This window comes from Acinonyx jubatus, chromosome B3 (assembly GCF_027475565.1).
Source record: "Acinonyx jubatus isolate Ajub_Pintada_27869175 chromosome B3, VMU_Ajub_asm_v1.0, whole genome shotgun sequence".
Taxonomy (NCBI): Eukaryota; Metazoa; Chordata; class Mammalia; order Carnivora; family Felidae; genus Acinonyx; species Acinonyx jubatus.
Window position 1 is genome coordinate 131,596,586 of NC_069386.1, and position 21,998 is coordinate 131,618,583.

Here is a 21,998-nt window from a genome sequence, read left to right on the forward strand (position 1 = left end):
TGGGCAAGACTGGTGAGGGGCAAATGGACTAGTCTTGGGCCCCACCCTCGAGCAATCCCCTTAGGGTAACCTCTCCATCTGCCCCTGGCCACTGGGTACTGCCCTCCTCCAACACCATCAACACCTTTTCCTCTTTATGGGGCACTCCAGGCCTCAGATCTTTGGCTTCATCTGCCCCTAGAGATTTCCCTCTAAATATACTGTTCCCAGGTCCCACTCCTGGGCCCAAACCCTCTGCCAGACAAGGCAGATATACTAAGGCAACGATTCCCTCTCTCCATAGCTGGATGTTACCTGGGGCTTCTGGAGAGGTCTATCCGTCTGAGGTCACACCCAAGAACAAAAATAGCTAAACTTTGTTGCTCTGCCAGGTGCTGTGCTAAGAGCTTTACAGGTATTCACTCTTTCCCTACGATAACCCTACAATACAGATACTATTATTATCTCTATTTTATAGAGGAAAAAAACGGAGCCCCAGTGACGTGAAAGCAACTTGCCAAAGATCTTATAGCTGATAAGAGACAAAGCTGGAGATCAGATCTGGGCAGTCGGGCTTCAAAAGCCCCAGGCTCTTAACCAATGCATCAGAGGAACAATTTGAAACCAGGAGCAAAGGAGGAAGAGAGAATGTGGCTCCAGAGAGCTCCCCCACAGCGTGCCACCTTCTCTACCTAGGCACAGAGGCCGTGCAGCCTGACGGGCAGGTTTCCTACCTCATCCTGGCCCTCCCTCCAGTTTACTGGGTGTCATCAGGCAAGTCCCTGAGCCACTCTGGCACAGTCTCCCCCACTGGAACACAGAACATTTGTATGAGGGCCCCGTTTGCCCTTTGCAATCAATCCTTCTCTGCCTGATACCACGCAATCTAGAAAGGAAGTGTAATACCACGCCGGGTATGTCTCCAGGTCCATGATGTCCCTCCTCTTGGGCACCAAAGCCTCAGTCTTGCACGTCCCCTTCCATTCACCCGAGAGCAGGCTACTTCTTTCGGCCACTTCCAGCTGGGTGAGAGACCACACTCTACGGGACATGTCTAATCAGAGGCTGACATGTGCCCCTGGTCTTGTTTCTCCCAGGTGACTATGGTCCTATAGCAACATCTCACCAATGGACTGTCAGCAGAAGCGAGGCATGCTCCTTGTGCTCACCCAGACATCTCTCTCTCTTCCCCTTTGCAGGAGCTTCAACACATCAGCAAGCCGGCTTCAATCACAGAGATGAGGACAACACCCTAGTGCCTGGGGAGAAACAGTAACCTCAGGGAACACAGCTGCCCCACCGGCTGTGACCAGTTGGAATATTACAGGACTTCTCTCACATGGGAGCCAGTGCATGTTTGGTCCCTGTAGGATGAAAGTGTACGTGCCAAGGCTGTCTATAAAGTCCACATCCAGGAAGGCAAGCCACTTCTAGTTTACACGGTCCCATCTGCAGAAAGTCACCCCGTGTCCAGCAGATCTAAGTCCCAAAATAGACAGTGGCCATGTGTCCACTGCTCCCAAGCCTTCCCATTTGGGAAAGAAACATCTGTGGCCATTTGGTGTCCCAGAGATATCACCTGAAACCTCAATCTGTATCCCAGAACAAAGATGCCTACTCACTGGATTAAACCAATGCTATCAGAAGCTAAAGTGTTTCTCAATTCCCTCTATTCCCACCCTCTATTTGTCTGCTTCGGTTTAAGAAATGAAGGAAGGAGTTAAGGGGATAAGGGGGAGGTGAGATCCACTTAGGAACTCTCTGATCATGGAAGTGAACTGAAACATACAACCTTTTGGAAAGAGATCCGTGTCCGGCTCTGTCATGGTGTGATGCCAGCATACGCTCTCATAGGTACTTCCCATGATTGCAAGGATATGACCCTGAATCACTAAAATATGCCCAATATGTTGCCTACAAACAAAACGCATCTCACTGTGACCGGCTATGAGCCAAGGCACCGGGAATCACCTGAGCTACATGACGGGCATCTCAGTAAAAATCCAAGCAAGGGAATTTTATAAATTTCACTCAATAACTGAGCACCAATCATGTGCCAAATACCGTGGTAAGTGCTGAGGCTCGCAAACAAACAAAGGGCTCTTCCTTCAGAGGAACTCGTGGACTGGTGGGGGTGTCTGATAATAGGACAGCTAACACTAGTATGATTTTCAAGCAGTCTGCTAATCTACCACGCAAAGACAGCAGTGAACCTGATTAACTCTGAACGTGTGCGTCCCAGGAGGGGTCAGAGAAGATGGGAGGTGTGAGCTTGAGGCACAAAACCTACAGGTAAAACTCTAGGCAAGGAGAAGGAATTAAGGTGGAGGAACAAGGAAGGTGAGTCTGCAAAGAGGGGTGTATATACAAATCACGGGTATTCTCCAGTGATCTGAATGTCTTCTACATGAGGAGACCTTACCTGGCCCAAGCATCCTCTGACCCACATGCCAGGAGAGCAGCATGATTAAGAACATGGGCTCTGGAGCTACACACGCTTCAGACTGAGTCCCCCTTCTGCCGCTCAGTAGGAGAGCATGGGCTCCAGCACCGGTCTCTGCGTTCAAGTCTTAGCTCAGCCACTTCCTGGCTTTGGGACCCTGGGCAGCTTATCTAACCTCCCTGTGCCTCAGTTTTCTCATCTGTAAAATCGAAAGAATAACAGAGCCTACCTCACAGGGTGGTTGTGACGACTGGCTGATACCCAAATGAGGGGCACAGAGCCTGGCACAAGTAGGCATCGGTAACATTCCAGTAACCTCGCCCAGTCTCACTTCCTTGGTCTGTAAATTAGAGGTTTGCAGGATTTAAGAGACACTAAAGCCCTAACTGATAACTGAATGATGTTGGCTTCTGATTCCCAATAAGCCAAGGCTAACATCAGCCCGTCAGGGGAAGCGCTCCCAGCAATGGCTGGAGAAGCAGATGTGGAAGTTCATGGACATTTCCAGGCTCTGGCTGGCAGCCCGGCTCAAGTCAGGCCTCCGGAAGCCATGGACCAGTTTAGGTGACCTGTGAAAGGCCAATTCCTCCACCTCCAGCAGCACGCAGGTGGCACAGGGGAGGGATGTCCCAGGGGCTGCTGTGCTCAGCTCCAGCCAGGGCCTGCCCGGGGGGCAGTGAGGGGACCGCTCTTTCCTTCTTCCCAACAGAGCTGGAATTGACTGGATGGTCCCAATCTGGAAATGTCAGCAGCTAATTCAAAAGCACTGGAAACACGGAGCTGACCACACCAACCCCGTCTCCAGGGCCTGCAGGTTAGCGGTTCGCACGGAGCGGTGAGTCCTCCGTATATTTTGCGTTCATCGAACATTTGTCCGCAAGCTCTCCTAAAAACTTCTCAAGGACCTTGATGAAGAAAGAAGAACCAAAGAGTATTGCTACACAGAGTTAAGACCAAGAGCCTCTTGAACTCCTCAGAGAAACTGGCCTGTCTTTGGGCATCTCCATGAACTAAAGGGGCAACTTTTCTGCCACTCATAGTCACTTCTTGTGGTCCCTCCATTAAACACTTAGCTTGTAAGCCAAGAGTTGTATCATGTTCATTATGTGCCAGGCACTGTTTTAAGCATTTTCTATATACTATCTCATGTAATCCCCATGACAACCCAAGGAGAGCTTGACAGATGGGGAAACTGAGGTACAGAGCCATTAAGAATTTGCACAAGGGCGCAGAGCCAGTACATGATGGAGGTAGGCATTGGACCCAGAAAGATGGCTAAGCACTGGTGGTCCACGCTGCCTCTCACGTGGCCGACGCGGGTTCTCAGGGCTGGGGGCCTCCACTGGCAAAAGTGACCCTTCCCTCTCCCATACACGTGTGACACTGAATGTGCCCACGGAAGTCAGAAGCTAGCCAGGGCATGGTCTCCCGTGAGCCGGGCAGCGTGTCTCAAGAGCCAAGTGCCTCAGGGTGCCTGGGTGGCTCCGTCGGTTAAGTGACTGATTTCAGTTCAGGTCATGATCTCAGGGTTCATGGGTCTGAGCCTCACATCAGGCTCTGTGCTGACAGCTCAGAGCCTGGAGCCTGCTTGGGATTCTGTGTCTCCGTCTCTCTCTCTGCCGCGTGCACGCACTCTCTCTCTCTCTCTCTCTCTCTCTCTCTCTCACACACACACACACAAATAAATAAACATTAAAAAAAAATTTTTTTTAAAAAGAGCCAAGTACCTCAGCACCATGGCTAGGGGCCCACTGCTCACCACATGTCACCCAGGGCAACTCAGGGACCAAGTCTTCTGTCCTCCTTGCCCACCTGCAGCCACGAGACTCTGCTGGCAGCGCCACCTGCAGATGGTCTGCCCCACCAGCCTGTCTTGGAGCCAATGCGAGGACCTGAGCTGTTGCTGCGAAGCAGGCCTCAGAGCCATCCCCCACCCCCAGCTAGCAAACACCCCTGGCTAAATCCACCAGCCCCCAGGTGACTGGAAACTGCCAGAGGAAGCTCTGTTCTCACTGGAGAATATTGCTCCTGGCCCCAAATCACACACGAGCTCCCATAAGCCTAAGCCACGTGAGGTGATGTGAGGTGACGGAGTGGGCACCACGAAGAAGCGGGCAGCAAACCACCAAACGCCCTGGCGAGACAGACGGCATCCTTTCCCAGCCCACACGGATGTAGAGAAGATTAAGTAGATGAACCTGGCACCACTCGAGGCTCCCCAGGGAACTGGGTGACTATGCCACCCCTGTCACAAAGCTCATAAGTGTGCCTCGGGCCAGGTCTTTAATATCGCATAGGACAACCAGTCAGACAGCCAGCAGCACACACAGGACCATCTCGCCGCCGTTCTGGTGGCCCCTGTGCCCAGCCACAGTCCATCACATGCACGGTTTGGACGGTAGGTGGCAGGAGGGAGAGGAGCAGCTTCAAATGGTCCCTTTCCTCCCAAGGCCTTTGGAATTCAAAGTGTCCCTCCTCCTCCAGGAAGCCTTCCTGGCCCTGCGGGTCTGTGCGACCTCTGTTGTCTCCAAAAAGCTGTTAGCCGTGCCCGACTTTTACCATTTGCTGCCTTGTTTGGGGCTGATCTTTTAAAATGTTATTTAATAAGCACTTCCTAGGCCAGGTACTGTGGTGCTCTGCATACATTATTTGACTGAATCCTTAGAATACATCTGTGAAGCGAATATGATCATACCCATTTCACAGATGAGGAAGTAGCAGCTTGGAAAGGTCAAATAATGTATGTGTCCTGCCTCTGGCATTTTTCCCTCTCTGAGACTGCATTCTCACACATTTGGTTACAAACTCCTTCCTGGCAACTGGGGTGATTTATACTTGCTTCTACCCCCACAGCCCCCAGGCACACAGCTAAACACTGGACGACTGACTGTGCCAGGGATGGCCATCCGCAGGGACCGATCAGCCTTAATTAGCCTAGAGGCGGCATCAATGAATACAACTGGTCAGCCACGTGGCCACATGGCCCTATGACAAGACTCCCTGCACGTGCTGTGCAGGATCCCCATTACCCCATAAACCCCTGCTTTCCTTGCAGATTAGTTATCAGCACCCTTTCCGTGTTTGGCCTTTCCTTGTTTTGGTGAGAACAGCAGACCGGAGGCTCCGAGGAAGCAGAGTGTGGCTGGGCCTGAACTATGCAATGCATGTGGTGGGCTCCACCCCGAGGCCTTGCTGGGGACTGCCAGTCCAGGGCACGGGTCGGCCTGCAGGCTCCACGCAGGGCAGCGTGGCCCCGGGGGACGGCCTCCGGGGAGGGAAGGCGCGGGCTCACCTTTGGTAGCGTAGGCTTCCGCAATCAGGCGCAGCCTGTAAGGAGGGACGGCGGTCAGCGGCAGATCATCGAGGCCCCCCCGGGCATAGATGTTGAGAGCCTCCTTATAATCTCCTTCCACGTAATTCAACTTGGCCATGATCAGACTGGATTCTTGTAGGAACTCTGACTAGAAGGAAAAGGAGAGAGAGAAACGTTTTCCAACGATGCTCTGAGTCACGCTCCCTCGGGGGCCCTCCACCTGCTGCTGCAAAGCCTTGAGGCTCTCTACACAGAACCCACACTTGAACGTGCACAGCACGACGGCCCCGAAGTGGAAACAACCCAAATGCCCATCGACTGAGGAACGGATAAGGAAAATGTGGGCTAGCCTCGCAGTGGAATAATCCTCAGCCAGAGTGAGAAATGAAGTACTGGCCCACGCCACAACACAGATGAACCTCAGAAACCTTACGGCAAGTGAAAAAGCCAATCACAAATGGCTACATATTTAATGCTTCTATTTATATGAAATGGCCTGAATGGTCAAACCTATAGAGGCAGGAGGTAGATTACCGTTTGCCTGGGGCCGGTGGGTGGGAGGATGGCAGGTGACTGCTAATGGGTACGGGTTTATTTTGGGGGGTGTTGAAAATGTTCTAAACTGAGGGTAATGACTGCACGAGTCTCTGAATATACCAAAAAACCCCACTGAATCGGACATTTTAAATGGGAGAATTATATGGCACATGAATTACATTTCAATAAAGCTGCTGTAAAACAAAACAAAACAAAACAGAACAGAACACTGAGGCTCCCCTCTGGCCCCTGTGCTTGGCTATGCTGGGCCCAGAATGGAAGGGACACTTTATGAACAAAAACATACAAGCACCTGTCTCTAAAAAGGACATCCGGGTAGGTCCTGCCCATTGCACAGGGGGTATGCCACAAGACCGTAACCCAAAGGACTCCAGGAGAGAGGCTTTCTAAATTGGTGCAGGGCACCTGGGTGACTCAGTTGGTTAAGCGTCTGACTCTTGATTTTGGCTCAGGTCATGATCCCACAGTTCATGGGATCAAGCCCTATGTCAGGCTCTGTGCTGACAATGCGGGGCCTGCTTAGGATTCTCTCTCTCCATCTCTCTGCCCCTACCCCCGTGCATGTGCATGCGTTCTCTCTCTCTCTCTCTCTCTCTCTTTCTCTCTCTCTCTCTCCCCCCCCCAAAATAAATAAATAAACATTTTAAAATAATAATAAACAAATTAGTGCAAAACCCAGGACTTTTCTTTCCAGGGGCAAACTTTTCCCACTGAGCCATTCTCCTTGTCAAGGTGACTGAGCCCTGGTCCCCTCCACAGAGGCTGCAAGGGCCCTCGTTCCTCTCCAGGCAGGAGCACTTGGCTCCCCCAGTCCACACCCACCTCACCTCCGCCCTTCTTCCAGGCCACCACCCCTCAGTAGGAAAAGAAGAGACGACCCAGCCACCTATAGAAGGAAGCAGATTTATACCCTGGCGCCCGCCTTCTCCCTGGAACCCAAGCTACGCCAGGCTAGCTTTGCCAGCATACAGGAGCTCTCCAGGAAGCTGCACTGTCCCGCAGCCTGCAGCTGGGAAGGGGTGGGCAATGCACAGGTCACCTGCCAGAGCATGGCAAAGCAGCTGTCCGCCAGGATGGTTGGCTTCCAGGCATTTCTTTCTTTTTTCTTCGAGTACAGTTGGCACACAATGTTCCATTAGTTTCCAGTGTATAACATGGTGATTGGACAACTCCGTAAGCTAGGCTGTGCTCACCACAAGTGTAACTACCGTCTGTCACCAGAGAATGCTCTTAGGATACCATTAATGTGTTCCCTAGGCTGTGCCTTTTACCCCCATGACTTCTTCAGTCCAAAACTGGAAGCTTGTATCTCCCGCTCCCCTTCACCCAATTTTACCCACCTCTCCCTCCCCTCCCCTCTGGCACCCATCAGTTTGTTCTCGGTATTTATGAGTCTGTTTCTACTTTTTGTTTATCTGTTTACTCATTTGTTGTTTTTTAGATTCCACATATAAGTGAAATCATAACGTTATTTCTCGAAAGGGAACAGGGGCAACAGGCAGCACTGGAGAGATGGCAAAATGGGCACAGGAAGTGAAGGGAACAAAGGGGTTTCTTTTTCATTTAAGTTCACTATTATTCTTTTTTAAGTAGGCTCCACGCCCAATGTGGGGCTTGAACCCACAACCCTGAGATCAAGAGTGTCATGCTCTAGGGGCGCCTGGGTGGCTCCGTCGGTTGAGCGTCCGACTTCGGCTCAGGTCATGATCTCACGGTCTGTGAGTTCGAGCCCCGAGTCAGGCTCTGTGCTGACAGCTCGGAGCCTGGAGCCTGCTTCGGATTCTGTGTCTCCCTCTCGCTCTGACCCTCCCCTATTCATGCTCTGTATCTCTCTGTCTCAAAAATAAACGTTAAAAAAAATTTAAAAAAAAGGGAACAAAAGAGTTTTAAGTGGGGGCAGTCGGGGGGGGGGGGGGGCACCAATGCAAGAAATTAGAATTACATCTGCAAATGCACAAATCAAAGCAGACTTAAGAGAAAAAGAGCGATGACAAAAGCACCCACCGCTGGGTTCTCCACCCAGAGGAAAGGCTTCCTGGCCGACTAGGCTGTGTCTTCCTTCCTACCTCAAGCCCTCCGGCACCGAGACCACTGGCTTAAAAGCAAGGGGGAGGGGCGGCGGAAGCTGGTGTCTTAAGAGGCTTAGCGCTTCATCCTGGGACAATGAAAAGGTTCTGGAGATGGCTGGTGGAGACGGTTGCACAACAGTGTGAATGCACTCCATGCCACTGAAACTGTATACTTAAAAATGGCTATAACGCTAAATTTTGTTATGTATTTTTTACCAACAGAGAAAGATTTTTAATATTCAGCTTGAAAAAAGTGTAAGTTTTTTTTTTTTTTTCCCCTAAAAGAAAAGTAGACTACGAGGCCAGATGGAAAAGATCTAGGAGCCTGAAGAGAATTACAAGCGGAAAGGCACAGTTTAGATGCAGGGAACAGCCTTGCTGGGTGAGTCCAATCGGCCGCAGGTGGGCGGAGAGCACCTCCCCCATGGTGTTCGGGCGTGGCCTTGCCCTTGATAAACACAGATCTCTTGACTTGAATCAGAAGCAGGGCTCCTGACTCCCAGGTCAGGCTCTTTCCGCCACGCCACATCGCCTCCTTGCTCTGGTCCTTCCTGCCTCAGTCCACGTGTGTTTTGTGGGTACCTTGTCTGCACTGGGCTTTAGCAAGCTCCCAACCAGGAGACAAACCGATGTGAGGTCAAGAAGAGAGGAAGTTTCCCTTACAAAAGTTGTGTGACTCTGGAACACTCTGTATAGGGTAGAGGAAGCTACAAAATGGTAGGAGGAGAACATTCCTCCAGGCAGAACCAGTAAAACAGCAACAAATGACAGGTCCCTGGTGCTGTGCGGCTGTGAAAGAACTTCCACGTCCGGGCCTCAAAACAACCCTGAGCTAACTATATGCTTACAGATGAGCAGCATGAAGCTCAGAGAGGTTAAGTAACTTTGCCGAGTCACACAGCTTATAAATCCAGAACTGGAACACAAACTCAGGCATTCTAACTTGAAATTCCGTGTTCTTACCACTACACTGGGTTGTAGAGGGTGGAGAGCAAAACCCAGCAGCACCTGGTAACACAAAAGGTCAACTTTTCACCATGAAGTTAGGGGTCTGGAAGGGGGGAAAGAAACCAGCCAGATGTCAGGCCCGGAGTGGGATCCTCAGCCTTTCTCCCCTAACACACAGCCACATCCTCTTGCAGTAGTGCTTGAATCTGACGGCTGCCACTGTGAAGCGTGGCCCCTCGTGTCCACTGTGCTTCTACCCCTTCGCACTGATGAACACCTGCTAGTATCATGAGCTGACTTGGAAGAAAAGTGTATCGTGGCCCCTGGAAAGCAACAAGGAAAGAGAGAACATGTGTTTTTAAAGCCCCACCTGCAGCACCAAGTGCGTAGTAAACTGAACTTCCTATGTTAAAGTGAATGCTCTCAAGCCAGCCTCTGAGGGGCCTGGGGCTATGTCCACTGGAGACAGACATACACAAAGGCCATTTTGAAAGGAGGCTTTCTGCCAGGGTTTCCAGAAGCCTGCAGCCACATAACTGATGAACACTAACACTCACGTATTCAAATGCTGCCCAAGCCCTCAACTGCTCCGGGGCCAAGGAGGTGATCAGATAACAGGGAGGAAGGACATCTCAGAATGAAAGCTCGCAGGCTTGGAATATACTGGAGCTGGGAGGGTCCAAGCTCACCCCTCCAACAGCCCACCCCTTTCAAACCAAGAGAAGCTAAGCCCCAGGGAGGGAAATGATCTCCTTGGGGTCACACAGCAATTTGGGAATAGGCACAGGTTTCCAAAACAGATACAGAAGGTAAAGTCGAGGAAAACATGGCCTCTTGGGGTGGAGGGGAGGGGATGGGCACAAACAGGAGAGTAAAGTCCCAGAGGATTTGGAGACAGGAAGTAAAGAAAAGGGAAAGAGAAATCATCCAGGTCAAAAGCAAAGAGATACAACTCAACAACAACAAAAACCCAACCTGAATAAAAGCTGGCCAAGGCACTTGAATAGATATTTCTCCAGAGACCTACAGATGGCCAATGAGCACATGACAAGATGCTCAACATCACTGATCATTAGGGAAATACAAATCAAAACCATAATGAGATACCACCTCAAAAGTATTAGGATGGCTACTATCCAAAAACAACACACACACACACACACACACACACACAAATACAAAATGCTGGCAAGAATGTTGTGAAATTGGAACTCAGTGTTGGTGAGAATGTAAAATGTAAAATAGTGCAGCTGCTGGGGATAACAGTGTAACAGTATGGAGGTTCCTCAAAAAATTAAACATAGAATTAGCATATGATTCAGCAATCCCACTTCTGGGTATATGCCCAAAAGAATTGAAAGCAAGATCTTGAAGAGATATCTGTAAACCCATGTTTATATCAGCATTATTCAAACTACCAAAAGGTAAAAGCAACATTAGTGTCCACTGATTGATGGATGAATAAACACAACGCAGCTTAAACACACAGCAGAGTATTATTCAGCCTTAAAAGGGAAGGAAATTCTGATACGTGCTACGACATGGATGAACCTCAAGGACATAATATTAATAAAATAAGCAAGTCATAAAAAAAAATGAATACTATACAATTCCACTTCTATAACGGATCTGGAGCAGGTAATATCATAGAGACAGAAAGCAGAATGGGGGTTGCCAGGAGCGGGGAGAGGGGGGAATGGAGAGTTAGAGGGTAATGCGTAGAGTTTCACTTTGCGATGATGAAAAAGTTCTGGAGCTGTGATAACAGTGAGGGGGGCACAAGAGCACAACGGCGGCTAGAGAAGATGATGGGAACGGGCTAGGTACGGGCAGCAGCCTGCAGAAGCGATAAGAGCCAGCCTTCGGGGCCACGGGGTGTGCAGAGCCCCGCAAGCGAAGTAACGGTGGGGAGGGAGGAGGGGGAGCGAAATCCAGATGAAGGGAGATTCAAAGGAAGCAAGAAAGGACTGTGGTGAGAGGGAGAGGGCAAGCTGGGAGCAGAGACCAGAAGGCAGAGCAGGCGGACAGCAGAAGGGTAGCACTTCAGGTTTCTGTGCCGTGAGGAACAGGTCATTGCTCAGGCAGAGGGCAGCTCCTGTCCTGGCTCCTTCCCACACCAAGGTACCAGGCCTGCGGTCACCAGCAGGGGCCCCACACAGTTCTCAGGACATACATGTCTTGGGCAGGAACTGGCGGTAAAGGGCACTCCTGATCAACTCCTCTCCTCCCTACAGTGGGCCAAGATGGCAGGTTGAGCTCTGGGCCTCAGACGGCAGCTTTATCCAAGCACCTGGGGCAGATGATGCTTCAGGATAATGTGTCGTCGAAGAATCACCAGAGAGGCCCCTAGGAGCCGGAAGGCCCCCCACGGTGGTCAGCCAGCCGTGGGTCCGGCACAGCAATCACGCAGCGGGTCGGCCTGCTTCCCAGAAGCCACGGCAGGGTACAGACGTGCTCCCCACCTGCCCAGCTCCTCGTAACTGCTCACTGCCCGGAGCGGGGCGGGCCCAGCGTCACCCCTCCACCCCCCGCATCTCGGGCACCCACAGTACCTTCAGGTTTCCCCGGTCCAGGGCGGCGGTCAGATGCTTGCGGACCTCGGTCAGCTGGGGCCTGGGGCCTCGGGGACTGGCCCCCTGCCGTAGGGGGTGTTCCTTCAGGTACTGCTCCAGCTTCGACTCCCCAAGGAGGAGCTCTGCCATGTCATCTGCAGAGAACAAAGTGAGAGGCTAAGTGGGAAGGCCCCCCAAGGACTTCAGGACCACCACACCCTTGCACCATGCCCCCAGCAAGGCCCTTCTGGAACTTCATAACCTTAGATGGAGTCCAAGGAGGCACCATCTTATGGTGAATTCTGTTCATTAATAAGAATGTTCCAGGGACATCCGGGTGGCTCAGTCAACTGAGCGTCCGACCTCGGCTCAGGTCATGATCTCACGGTTCATGGGCTTGAGCCCCACGTAGGGCTTGCTGCTGTCACCGCAGAGCCCTCTTCAGATCCTCTGTCCATCCCTGCTCTGCCCCTCCACGACTCATGCTCTCTCTCAAAAATAAATAAACATTAAAAAAAAAGAATGTTCCAGAGTTTGTACTCAGACAGGTGGTATCTCATTCCTTTGTCACACATTGATTGAATCTAGAAAGACTTAATATATGTTAACAGAGAGAGCCCAAATTCAGTAGGAAAACACAAAGTTGTCTTACGATATTTTTCAGCATGATCTTTATAAAACAATACTATGTATTTTCCAAGAGCAATGCGGTGAAATCTCCTAGTCCTGTTGTGTTCTATGGCCTTATAACGCGGAGGTGAGCTGGCAGAATATCTTCTACAGTCATTTTTTTATTATTTTTTTTTTTACATTTATTTATTTTTGAGAGACAGAGAGGACAAAGCACGAGTGGGGGAGGGGCAGAGAGAGAAGGAGACACAGAATCGAAAGCAGGCTCCAGGCTCTGAGCTGTCAGCACAGAGCCCGACGCGGGGCTCGAACTCACAAACCATGAGATCATGACCTGAGCCGAAGTCAGACGCTTAACCGACTGAGCCACCCAGGCGCCCCTACAGTCAAATTCTTAAAACGAGTTGAATCAAAAACACCTGAGTTGCATGCAGTCTGTTTCTGCCTAAAAGTCGAAGCTATATAGACACTGACAGCTGGGAATGTCTAGATGCAGGTTTTACCCATAAGCATACTACTTATGGTTGCAATTCTGCTAATATCCGTGCTGGCTTGTTAATTAGAATGAAGAGCTCACTCCAGAAGTAGCACTTTGGGATCCGCACATCTAGATGCTCTGAATAAACCCAGAACAATTCATACACCAGCCTGAGCATGACGTATTTCTGCTGTCATGGGACAGGATGCAATTGTATCAAGATGTAAGAGTGACAAAACAGGTCTGGAAGGATATATCTCCAATCCATGACCATGGTTACCACCGGGATGCAGAGCGGCAAGGACCTCAACTGGAGTAAAGGGTCAAAATGAACTTCAGTTTTACCTTTAACATTCCAGTCCCAGAAAGGAGAACAGATTTGCCTATTGTTTAGGTAATCTAAAATTAACTCAAGAAAAAAAAATCACAGAGGACCCGCTGAGATTCTGGGTGGTAGGTCCACTAAAGGCTGCAAGCTGGAACGAGAGCCTTCCCAAGTCCTGTGGTCAGTGACCCAGATCTGCCAAATCTAAAGTTCTCAGCAGTGCCTCTGTCTGTGCACCAGGAAGCCCAAAATAGTCTCTTAGAGACGAGACCGAGGGTCCTAGGATAAGCCGAGCAACAACAGAACAGGGCTGAGATAAGTGACTGAACACAAAAATTCTGTAAGTGTCCAAGAAGAAAAAGCAAATCACCTACAAGATGAGGGGGAAGATCAGGCAAGATCCACAGAAGTATCCTGAACCGAAGACAGTGAAGCCACGTCTACAGAAGGCACAGGGACACAAAGCGTAGCCCAAGTGCACATTCTTGAGAATGAAATCCAGCTAATAAAGAAACTCGGGACTCAGGGGTGAAGGATATGTGGGCAAAGGCCTGACAGGGAGGGTCCACACATTAACCTACAGGGTACTAGGTGCCTACAAGAATTACAGTTAAAGAACAGACTGTGACTGCTTTAAACACAGTGCAAAAATGACAATATATCAAAATTGGGAGGAGCTTTAGAGCACCATCTTTCAAAACACGGTAATATAGGCTTAAAGAAAACACACACACACACACACACACACACACACACACACACACACGACTCCAGTCTTTTGAAGAGTTGATTGAACTCTTTTAGGAAGTGATGCCGTGTGCCGAAGCATTTATCTGGAGTTCAACAATTCCCTGAGATTCACTTTTGTTTCTTTTTTCCCATGAGTACTTATTAATACTTTATTTTTCAAATCGAGAATGGCTGCGCCCAAGACCTGTGTACAAGCCACACGTTATTTTAAAAGTTGCAGTCGCCATTGTAACAAAGGAAAAAGAAACAGGTGAAATAATTAATTTTGATAATATCTTTTATCTAACGCAATATATCTAAAATATTATCAGTTGAACAAGCAATCCATATTTTTTAACTACTGGCATAGTTTTATGTTCTTTCTTTGCATTGTTTTCCAAATCTAGGGGCACCTGGATGGCTCAGGTGGTGGAGCATGTGAGTCTGATCTCTGGGGCGTGAGTTCGAGCCCCACGTTGGGCGCAGAGCTTATTTAAAAAAAAATTAGTAAATAAAAATGAATTTTAAAAAAAAGCTTTCCAAATCTCATGGGTACTTTGCACATATGGCACATCTCAATTCTAACCAGCCACCTTTCAAGTGGTCAGAAGCTGCCCGTGGCTGATGGCTGTGACCTTGGACAGGAGTGTGCGATCACTCTTCATAAAAGTCTGCCTGCTTACCTTTATTCTGTTTTCCTAAAAACATGTCTAGAATGAGTATCTCTTAAGAATGAGTAATAAAAATTTCTGAATGATAGGATTTGGGGTAATTTTTTAACTCTGTGTAGTTTGAATTGTTTTCATTGAGCAGAATTGTTTTACCTTAATATTAGGAAAAAGTGCGAGTCTTCTTTAAACACTGGAAGTATACATGATGGGACAGGAACAGTGGTTATTTCTGGGGTGAGACTATTCATATACACGGACTTTCTTTTCTGTAGATTTTAAATTTCCAAAAACTAAAATAACGTTAGATTCAGAGTTATAGATATAAATCCCAGTTTGTCACGTTGGGACTGTGGTTCTAGGATTTAACCTCAGTGTTCTGGGGGGGCGGGGGGAGCAATTTTAAGAAAGCCCCACTGTACGTGTGAACTGAGGATTCCTCGCTCCGCATTTTTCCCCACTCCGATTAACTCCCCACTGCGGGCTCCCCTGACCTACAGCTGAAATGGCTGTCCCCAGCAGAATCGCTAGGCCAGCAAGCAGAAAGGACAGCAGATCGGGCCCTCTGCTGTCTGCCACCTCTTTCTAGTTGTGCGACCAGGGGCACATTGCTCACCCTCTTGAAGCACCAGCCTCCATGTATAAAATGGGAAGGATACTGTGACCACAGTGAGACCGTGGATGGGAGCTAATGCATTCTCGGGGAGGGACATGCTGTGGCGTGGCCTGCCATGCCTCTCAACTAGACCCTACAGGATGAGTAGGATCTGGACTGGCAAATAGCACAGGGAAGGACAAACCAGGCTGAGGGAACAGCAGAGCACAAGGAAGGTGCAAAGGCAAGGAAAGCGCACCGGACCCAGTGGCCGGAGAAGAGGGTGTGGGCGAGCGGGAGGGCAAGAACAGAGACTCAAGCGGGGAGCAAAACATGGGACTAACGGTTCCCCTCTCCCCGCTGAGCCCCATCTCCGTGGAAAACAGGTTCCAGCCAAGTTCTCCACACGTGGGCCCAGTGAATCTCCTCCACGCCTCTGGGATGACTCGGAATGCGGAGAACACATCCACCGCTCCTTGATAAACACCTACTGATCTTTTGGGCACTGCTCATCTCTCCCCGCACGTGCCCTATCCCATGCCACCCCCGGCTGCCACCAGGAACCTCAAGCACGCCAGCCTAGGCCTTTACTTATCTGCCCCTTCCACACTGAAATGAGAGGCCTGAAGGAAGAATCTCTATGTCACTTGTTTTCAGTCTCAGGGCCAACCAAGCGTAATGTCTGGCACAGAGCCAGTGTTCAATAAACGGTGAAGTAACTCAATGGTAGGCCAAGGCACTTGGACTACACCCTCCAGTGTTAGGTCTGGTCCTGCCTGTGGCAGAATCTGCCAACTGTCCCCAAATATTCATTCTCCCCTTTTTCCTTTAGTATTAGAGTCCCTGAGTTTTATCCATGCCCATAGCTGTCAAGGTAGAGACTACTTCCCGGGCTCCCTGGGGGCTGGATGCTAAGTTGTGGTCAGTGGGATGTGAACAGAGTGCCGCATGCAGCTTCTCTGCTGGCCCCACAGGAAGTGAGCTCACCCTCCGGTTCCTCCTCGCCCTACCCCAATAGCTGGAAAGAGTCCGCGCTGCTGGGAAATGGCGCATCCATTCTAACCCTCCAGATGGAAGCCATCTACTGAGGACCACAGAGCAGCACAACATGAGGAACCTCGGTCTCCAACACGCGTGAACTGCCACCAAGCCCTAGACCGCTTATGATCAATCACTGCGTGAGACAGAAACATTAACTTCCACTTGGCTCTTGTTGTTTAGTCACTGTCACTCGGACCTTAGTTACAGTGGCCAAACTGCTATCCTGACTAGATCTCCCGACCACCAAACAGGCTTTCGGCTGAGAATGGCTATCTGAGAACACCTCACCGAACAATACTCATTCCCAGGGTCCCGCACGTCTAAAAGGAATTTCCACAGAACCCAACTGAGGGCTTTGGTAGAATGCCCCGACGTCCCACCTCTCCCATTTCACGGCTTGTATATCCTAGGCTTGCAAAAATATTTAAACAAAGGACGACATAAAGAGACGTATAAAGCTACCACCTTAGTGCTTTGTAGGATTTACAGACTTTTAGCGTATCGATCTCCGGATAATGGAGGAACACACCAGTCTTGTTGCCAAGCTGTGGAGGGAGCCCAGTTCTAACAGAAACACTGGACGGGCCCTGGGAAAGGTTCACTGAGAGGAAGAGGCCTTGCTCAGAGTGAGGAGACACGGTCCCTTCCCTCATTGAAGCTCCACACGACGCAGTGGTACTGGAGACGTGCACAGTCCTGGACTGGAGGAAGAGGAGGAGACAAAGCCTTCACCAGCAATGTTACAGGTACGTGTTCACAAGCAGAAGAAACAGAACGTGCAAAGGCATGGCACAGCCCCGTTGTTCGGGCAACTCCAAGAGCTGAACCATGAAGGGCAGAGAGGGGAAGAGGGGAAGAGTTGGGATTTCCTGCCAGGTCGGCGAGGATCAGCTCCTCAGTTCCCAAAGGAGCCGCGCGCTCTGAGCAAAGAGCGGCTGCAAATTGAAAATCTGAAATGAACGTAGCGGCTGCAGAATAATTTGTGAAACTTTAAAATTGTTCAGGCTCCAGGGAATCGCCCAGGCAAATTATGTTTCCTTTTCTCTCGTTCCAAAAAGGTGACTTCTCTACCACTCACTCTCCCAACCAGGAGGGCAAAGATCTGAAAAACATGCTATGAACTCACGCTGGAGAAGTTCTACAGAGGCTGCGAGGTTCCATCCTCAGCCGGCGCTGCCGGCTCTTGTCAAGGACCCCTGGGTCCCCAATTCAGAGGCCACGAGTGACAAAGGACACAGATGTCACCTAGCCATCTGTTACTGCCCATAGCATGTCCAGCTACATGCTAGGAAAGTGAGGCACAAGGGGAAAAAAAAACGGCACCTCAGGGCATGCAAGAAAATTAATTCCAGCTGGATTAAAGAATTAAGTATGAAATAAAAAAGAATAAAAAGTTAAAAACAGACTTTCGCTTCCAGCCAAGATGGAACAGATTTAGCCTCCTGTATAAAATAACGACAAACACAGGGCGCCTGGGTGGCTCAGTCAATTGAGCGTCCGACTCTTGATTTCAGCTCAGGTCATGATCCCAGGGTCATGGAATCGAGCCCCATGTCAGGCTCTGCTTTGAGGGTGGAGCCTGCTTAAGATTCTCTCTCTCTCTCTCTCTCTCTCTCTCTGCCCCTCCCCTGCATGTGCGCATGCACTCTCTCGCTCTCCCTCTCAAGTGAAAAAAACAAATAACCATAAACACAAGACAAAATATGTGAAAAAACAATTTTCACAACATTGGACGTGGGACAACAGAGAAAAGTGGTCCCTGAAAAGTGGGGAGCAGACAAGGTGAGCTCTGTAATTGCCTTGAGAGTTTCTGGCTGCACCACTGGAACAAGGAACCCTTACATGAGGATTCCGCCTCATGAAATACTTAAATCTAAGTATCTCTCCCCACTCACTTGCCTACTCACACTCACCAGGCACAGGGTAGGGCACAGCCGGCCATCCCACCCTGCAGGGAGCACAGCAGGACTGCATAGTGGGACCAAGGGTGTACTTTCCAGAATGGAAAAGCCTAGGAGTACAACGTGGAAGACAGGGCTCTGGCCTCAGGCAGCCCCAGGCTTAACGTCGGCTCCCTAGCTTACTTAGCTGAGCGGCTCTGGGCAATTTACCTAACCTCTCTGAGCCTTAGTTTCCTCACCTGGCAACGGTGAGGATTAGACGTGGGTGTAATGCACAGAGTACAGAGCAGGTACTGAATAGATGTGAGTTACGATTACTGTCATTGCCATTCATTTTGGACTTGCTATCTCCCAGAATGGTTATGTTGCATCTAGGAGGCCAGAAAGTTCTAGGGGACACAATCCCTGTGCTCAAGAGGCCTGCGATCTAGTAGGACGACAAGAATGTTGTATAATCTTACTAGACAAGCCATGCTGGGCTCTTACTAAATGCCGTGCCGCGCGCTGAGATATCACATCACCCCGTTAGTCCTCCAAACCTCACTAGGACCTATTCTCAACCTCCATCCTCACGGATGGGGGACCAGGCACAAGAGGTGAAGCCATGTGCCAAAGGTCACAGGGCCAGTCAGTCCTGGAGCTGGAATTCTGAAGCCAGGCCGTCTACCTGCGCCGTTACCCCGGCACGTCAGGCACGAACCGTGTGGACATCAGCATCCAGAGAAGGGGCCCAGCTTCCCTCCCAAGCAGCCATGTGACGCTGGCCAAGCCATTTCACCCTTCTGCCGCAGGGCTGCGCGGGCCGTTCCTAAATCCCTTCCTGCTCGGCCTGCCAGGATTGTCAGGTGACCAGGGTGAGGAGGGACTCAGGGGTGCTCAGGGCTGGTTTCCACCTTTCCCACGGGTATTTTTCAGGGTTTAAGTGAGGCTGCAGAAACCAGCTTCCCAGGGACTTAGGTAGAGATAAAGCCTGAAGCTGGACAGAGACTGCTCCTGGGGACCCTCACTGAGAAGCAGATGGGGAATCGGCCCCGGGCGAGAGCCCTGTGCTGAGCTTCATCTGCAAACAGACAATCCCCGAAGCCTGGCGGCTGGCCCTGCTCGATGCCCAGGCGGCCTTGGCCTCCCTGATTCCCCCAAGGAGGGAGGCGCTGTGTGGCCTTTGCCACTTCAGGTGACTGCCCCCTCCTCCCAGCCTTCTCCCTCACGGGATAAACAGCTGACACCCAGAGACTGGATCAGACGCGGAAGAAAAAAGCTTAAGGTTTCCACTCTATTCCAGGGAGTACGTGACACCAATACAAAAAACTCTCAACAGCTCGCATTTGTCAATAGAGAAGCATTTAGGTCTATTCAAACCAACCCCCCGGTGGCTCCGATCCAAGAGGAAAAACAAACCCCTGCTCAAGTCCAGCCGTTGTCAGCGTCCCCTGCACCTCCGTGGTTGCCCTGCGAAGTCAGCCAGGTTCTCCATTTCTTGGTCTCAGGATGGCTTCAGCGAATTTCGTCTCATTTACTTGGCTTCTTGTAAGTCACAGGTACCCCAGCACCTACAGCACTTGTCATCCTCTCCCCACCAGCAAGTGACAGAAAAACAGACACTGGGATACTGTCGGCAGGAGCATAAATCGGTACGAGTGTCGACCGAGGGCAATTAGCAACATCTACAGAACGATTTAGGTACCTGCACCATCTGACCCAGAAATTCCAGGCTTAGGAACTTATCCCATACATACGTGCACTCCTGAGCACCTACGTGTACCAACAGGATGTTTCTACATAGGGCCCCACTGGGAACAGCACAGGACAGAAAACAACCTGCACAGTCCTCACTGTGGCGTGCCCCACGTGATGGGACATGACGCGTCCCTTACACAGAAGGAAACGGATCTACATACGGTCCCGCGGTACCTGCCTGCACGAGCGGCCCCAGCTCTTCATACCCCTGAACCCACATGCTTTCTGGCCTCTCACACTGAACGTGGGCTTGGCCGCGTAACTTGCTCTGATTGACAGGACAGACGCAGACACGTGTGACACGCACAGAGGCTCGGAAAAGGGCTTACTCGCGTCTGCTTTCCTCTCGCTTCTCTGTGACCACCTTGAGAACGCAGCCGGGCTGGCTAAGAAAGGCCACAGGGAACACAGCTGAGTCGTCTCAGCCAGGCCCAGCCACGGGAGAGGGCCCAGACAAGAGCAGCTCCATCGCGGAGCAGACCCACAGCTGGCTCCCCTGGCAAGCCCAGAAGGGTGAAAAATAATAAAAGGTGGCTATTTGAAGGCACCAAGTTTGAGGATGGGTTTGTTACACAGCAATAGGTAACACTGTTAGAGAGGGATACAAAACAGGGTATGCAGTATGTTACTATCGTGTGTGAAAACCAGAAACCAACAACACTCTTTCTTATACACATACAGATATGCTGGCTATTTCTTTTTAATTTTTTTTTTAATGTTTACTTATTTTTGAGAGAGAAAGCACAAGCAGGGGAGGGGCAGAGAGAGAGGGGGACCCAGAATCCGAAGCAGGCTCCAGGTTCTGAGCTGTCAGCACAGAGCCCGACGCGGGGCTCGAACTCACAGACCGTGAGATCATGACCTGAGCCGAAGTCGGACGCTTAACCGACTGAGCCACCCAGGCGCCCGATACGCTAGTTCTGAAAGGACCCCCAGGAAAGTTCCAAGAGTGGCTACGTCTGTGGACAGGAGCAACAGGACACAGGGATGCTGTAGGAATAAAGTTACTTTTCTCTCTTGTATTATTTGACTTTTACTACCATGTACATTCATTGCCTGCATAAAACATTAACTAGTTAATTTAACAAGAAAAGAGGGGAGGGCCGCCTGGGTGGCTCAGTCGGTTAAGCGTCCGACTTCGACTCAGATCATGATCTCGTGGTTCGTGGGTTCAAGCCCCACATCGGGGCTCAGAGCCTGGAGCTTGCTTGGGATTCTGTGTCTCCCTCTCCCTCTGCCCCTCCCCTGCTTGGGCTCTCTCTCTCTCTCTGTCCCTCAAAAATGAGTAAATGTTAAAAAAAAATTTTTTTTAATAAAAAAGAAAAGAGGGGAGGTGGACCGGGATGGGGGGACTAAATGAATGATGGGCATTAAGGAGGGCACTTGTTGGGATGAGCGCTGGGTGTTATATGCAAGTGATGAATCACTAAATTCTCTTAAAACCAATAAAATAATGGGGCGCCTGGGTGGCGCAGTCGGTTAAGCGTCCGACTTCAGCCAGGTCACGATCTCGCGGTCCGTGAGTTCGAGCCCCGCGTCAGGCTCTGGGCTGACGGCTCGGAGCCTGGAGCCTGTTTCCAATTCTGTGTCTCCCTCTCTCTCTGCCCCTCCCCCGTTCATGCTCTGTCTCTCTCTGTCCCAAAAATAAATAAAAACGTTGAAGAAAAAAATTAAAAAAAAAAAAACCCAATAAAATAATCATAATAATCAAGAAAAGAAGATGGCCCATGTTGGAGTGTGCTGACTCGGGAGTGCGTAATCTGGTCACCCACAGGGGGCTCGCAGGACCTGGCCCATCATCTCAGAACCAGGTGAGGGAGGTCTGGGTCTGCAGTTATTAAGTAGAGCTCGTCACCGCTCTCCCTGGGCCACCAGCCTCCCACATGCACACTCTCCAGGCCCCCCACATCCTTCCGAGGCTGTGGCAATCTGTCTCACCTGGGGGTGCCTGGACAGGCTGTACCTCCCTCCCTTCTCCTGCCAACAGCCCAGGCGTCGTGTGAGCTGCAGTTCAGGGTCACCTTGGAGAAGC

General features: G+C 50.5%; 1 protein-coding gene across 5 annotated transcripts in view; it reads right to left on the bottom strand.

Annotated features, from left to right (window-relative positions):
- Positions 1-21,998, bottom strand: part of TTC7B (tetratricopeptide repeat domain 7B) — a 253,767-nt gene that overhangs the window by 218,327 nt on the left and 13,442 nt on the right. For 4 of the 5 annotated variants that reach the window (XM_053224825.1, XM_053224828.1, XM_053224827.1 and 1 more), the window contains exons 2-3: positions 11,863-12,017; positions 5,715-5,883 (exon numbers count right to left, since the gene is read on the bottom strand). In XM_053224825.1, coding sequence (XP_053080800.1) covers positions 5,715-5,883; positions 11,863-12,017 — 324 coding nt within the window. Of the gene's footprint in view, positions 1-5,714; positions 5,884-11,862; positions 12,018-21,998 lie in introns of those variants that run through there. The other variant, XM_053224829.1, reaches the window with a different exon arrangement.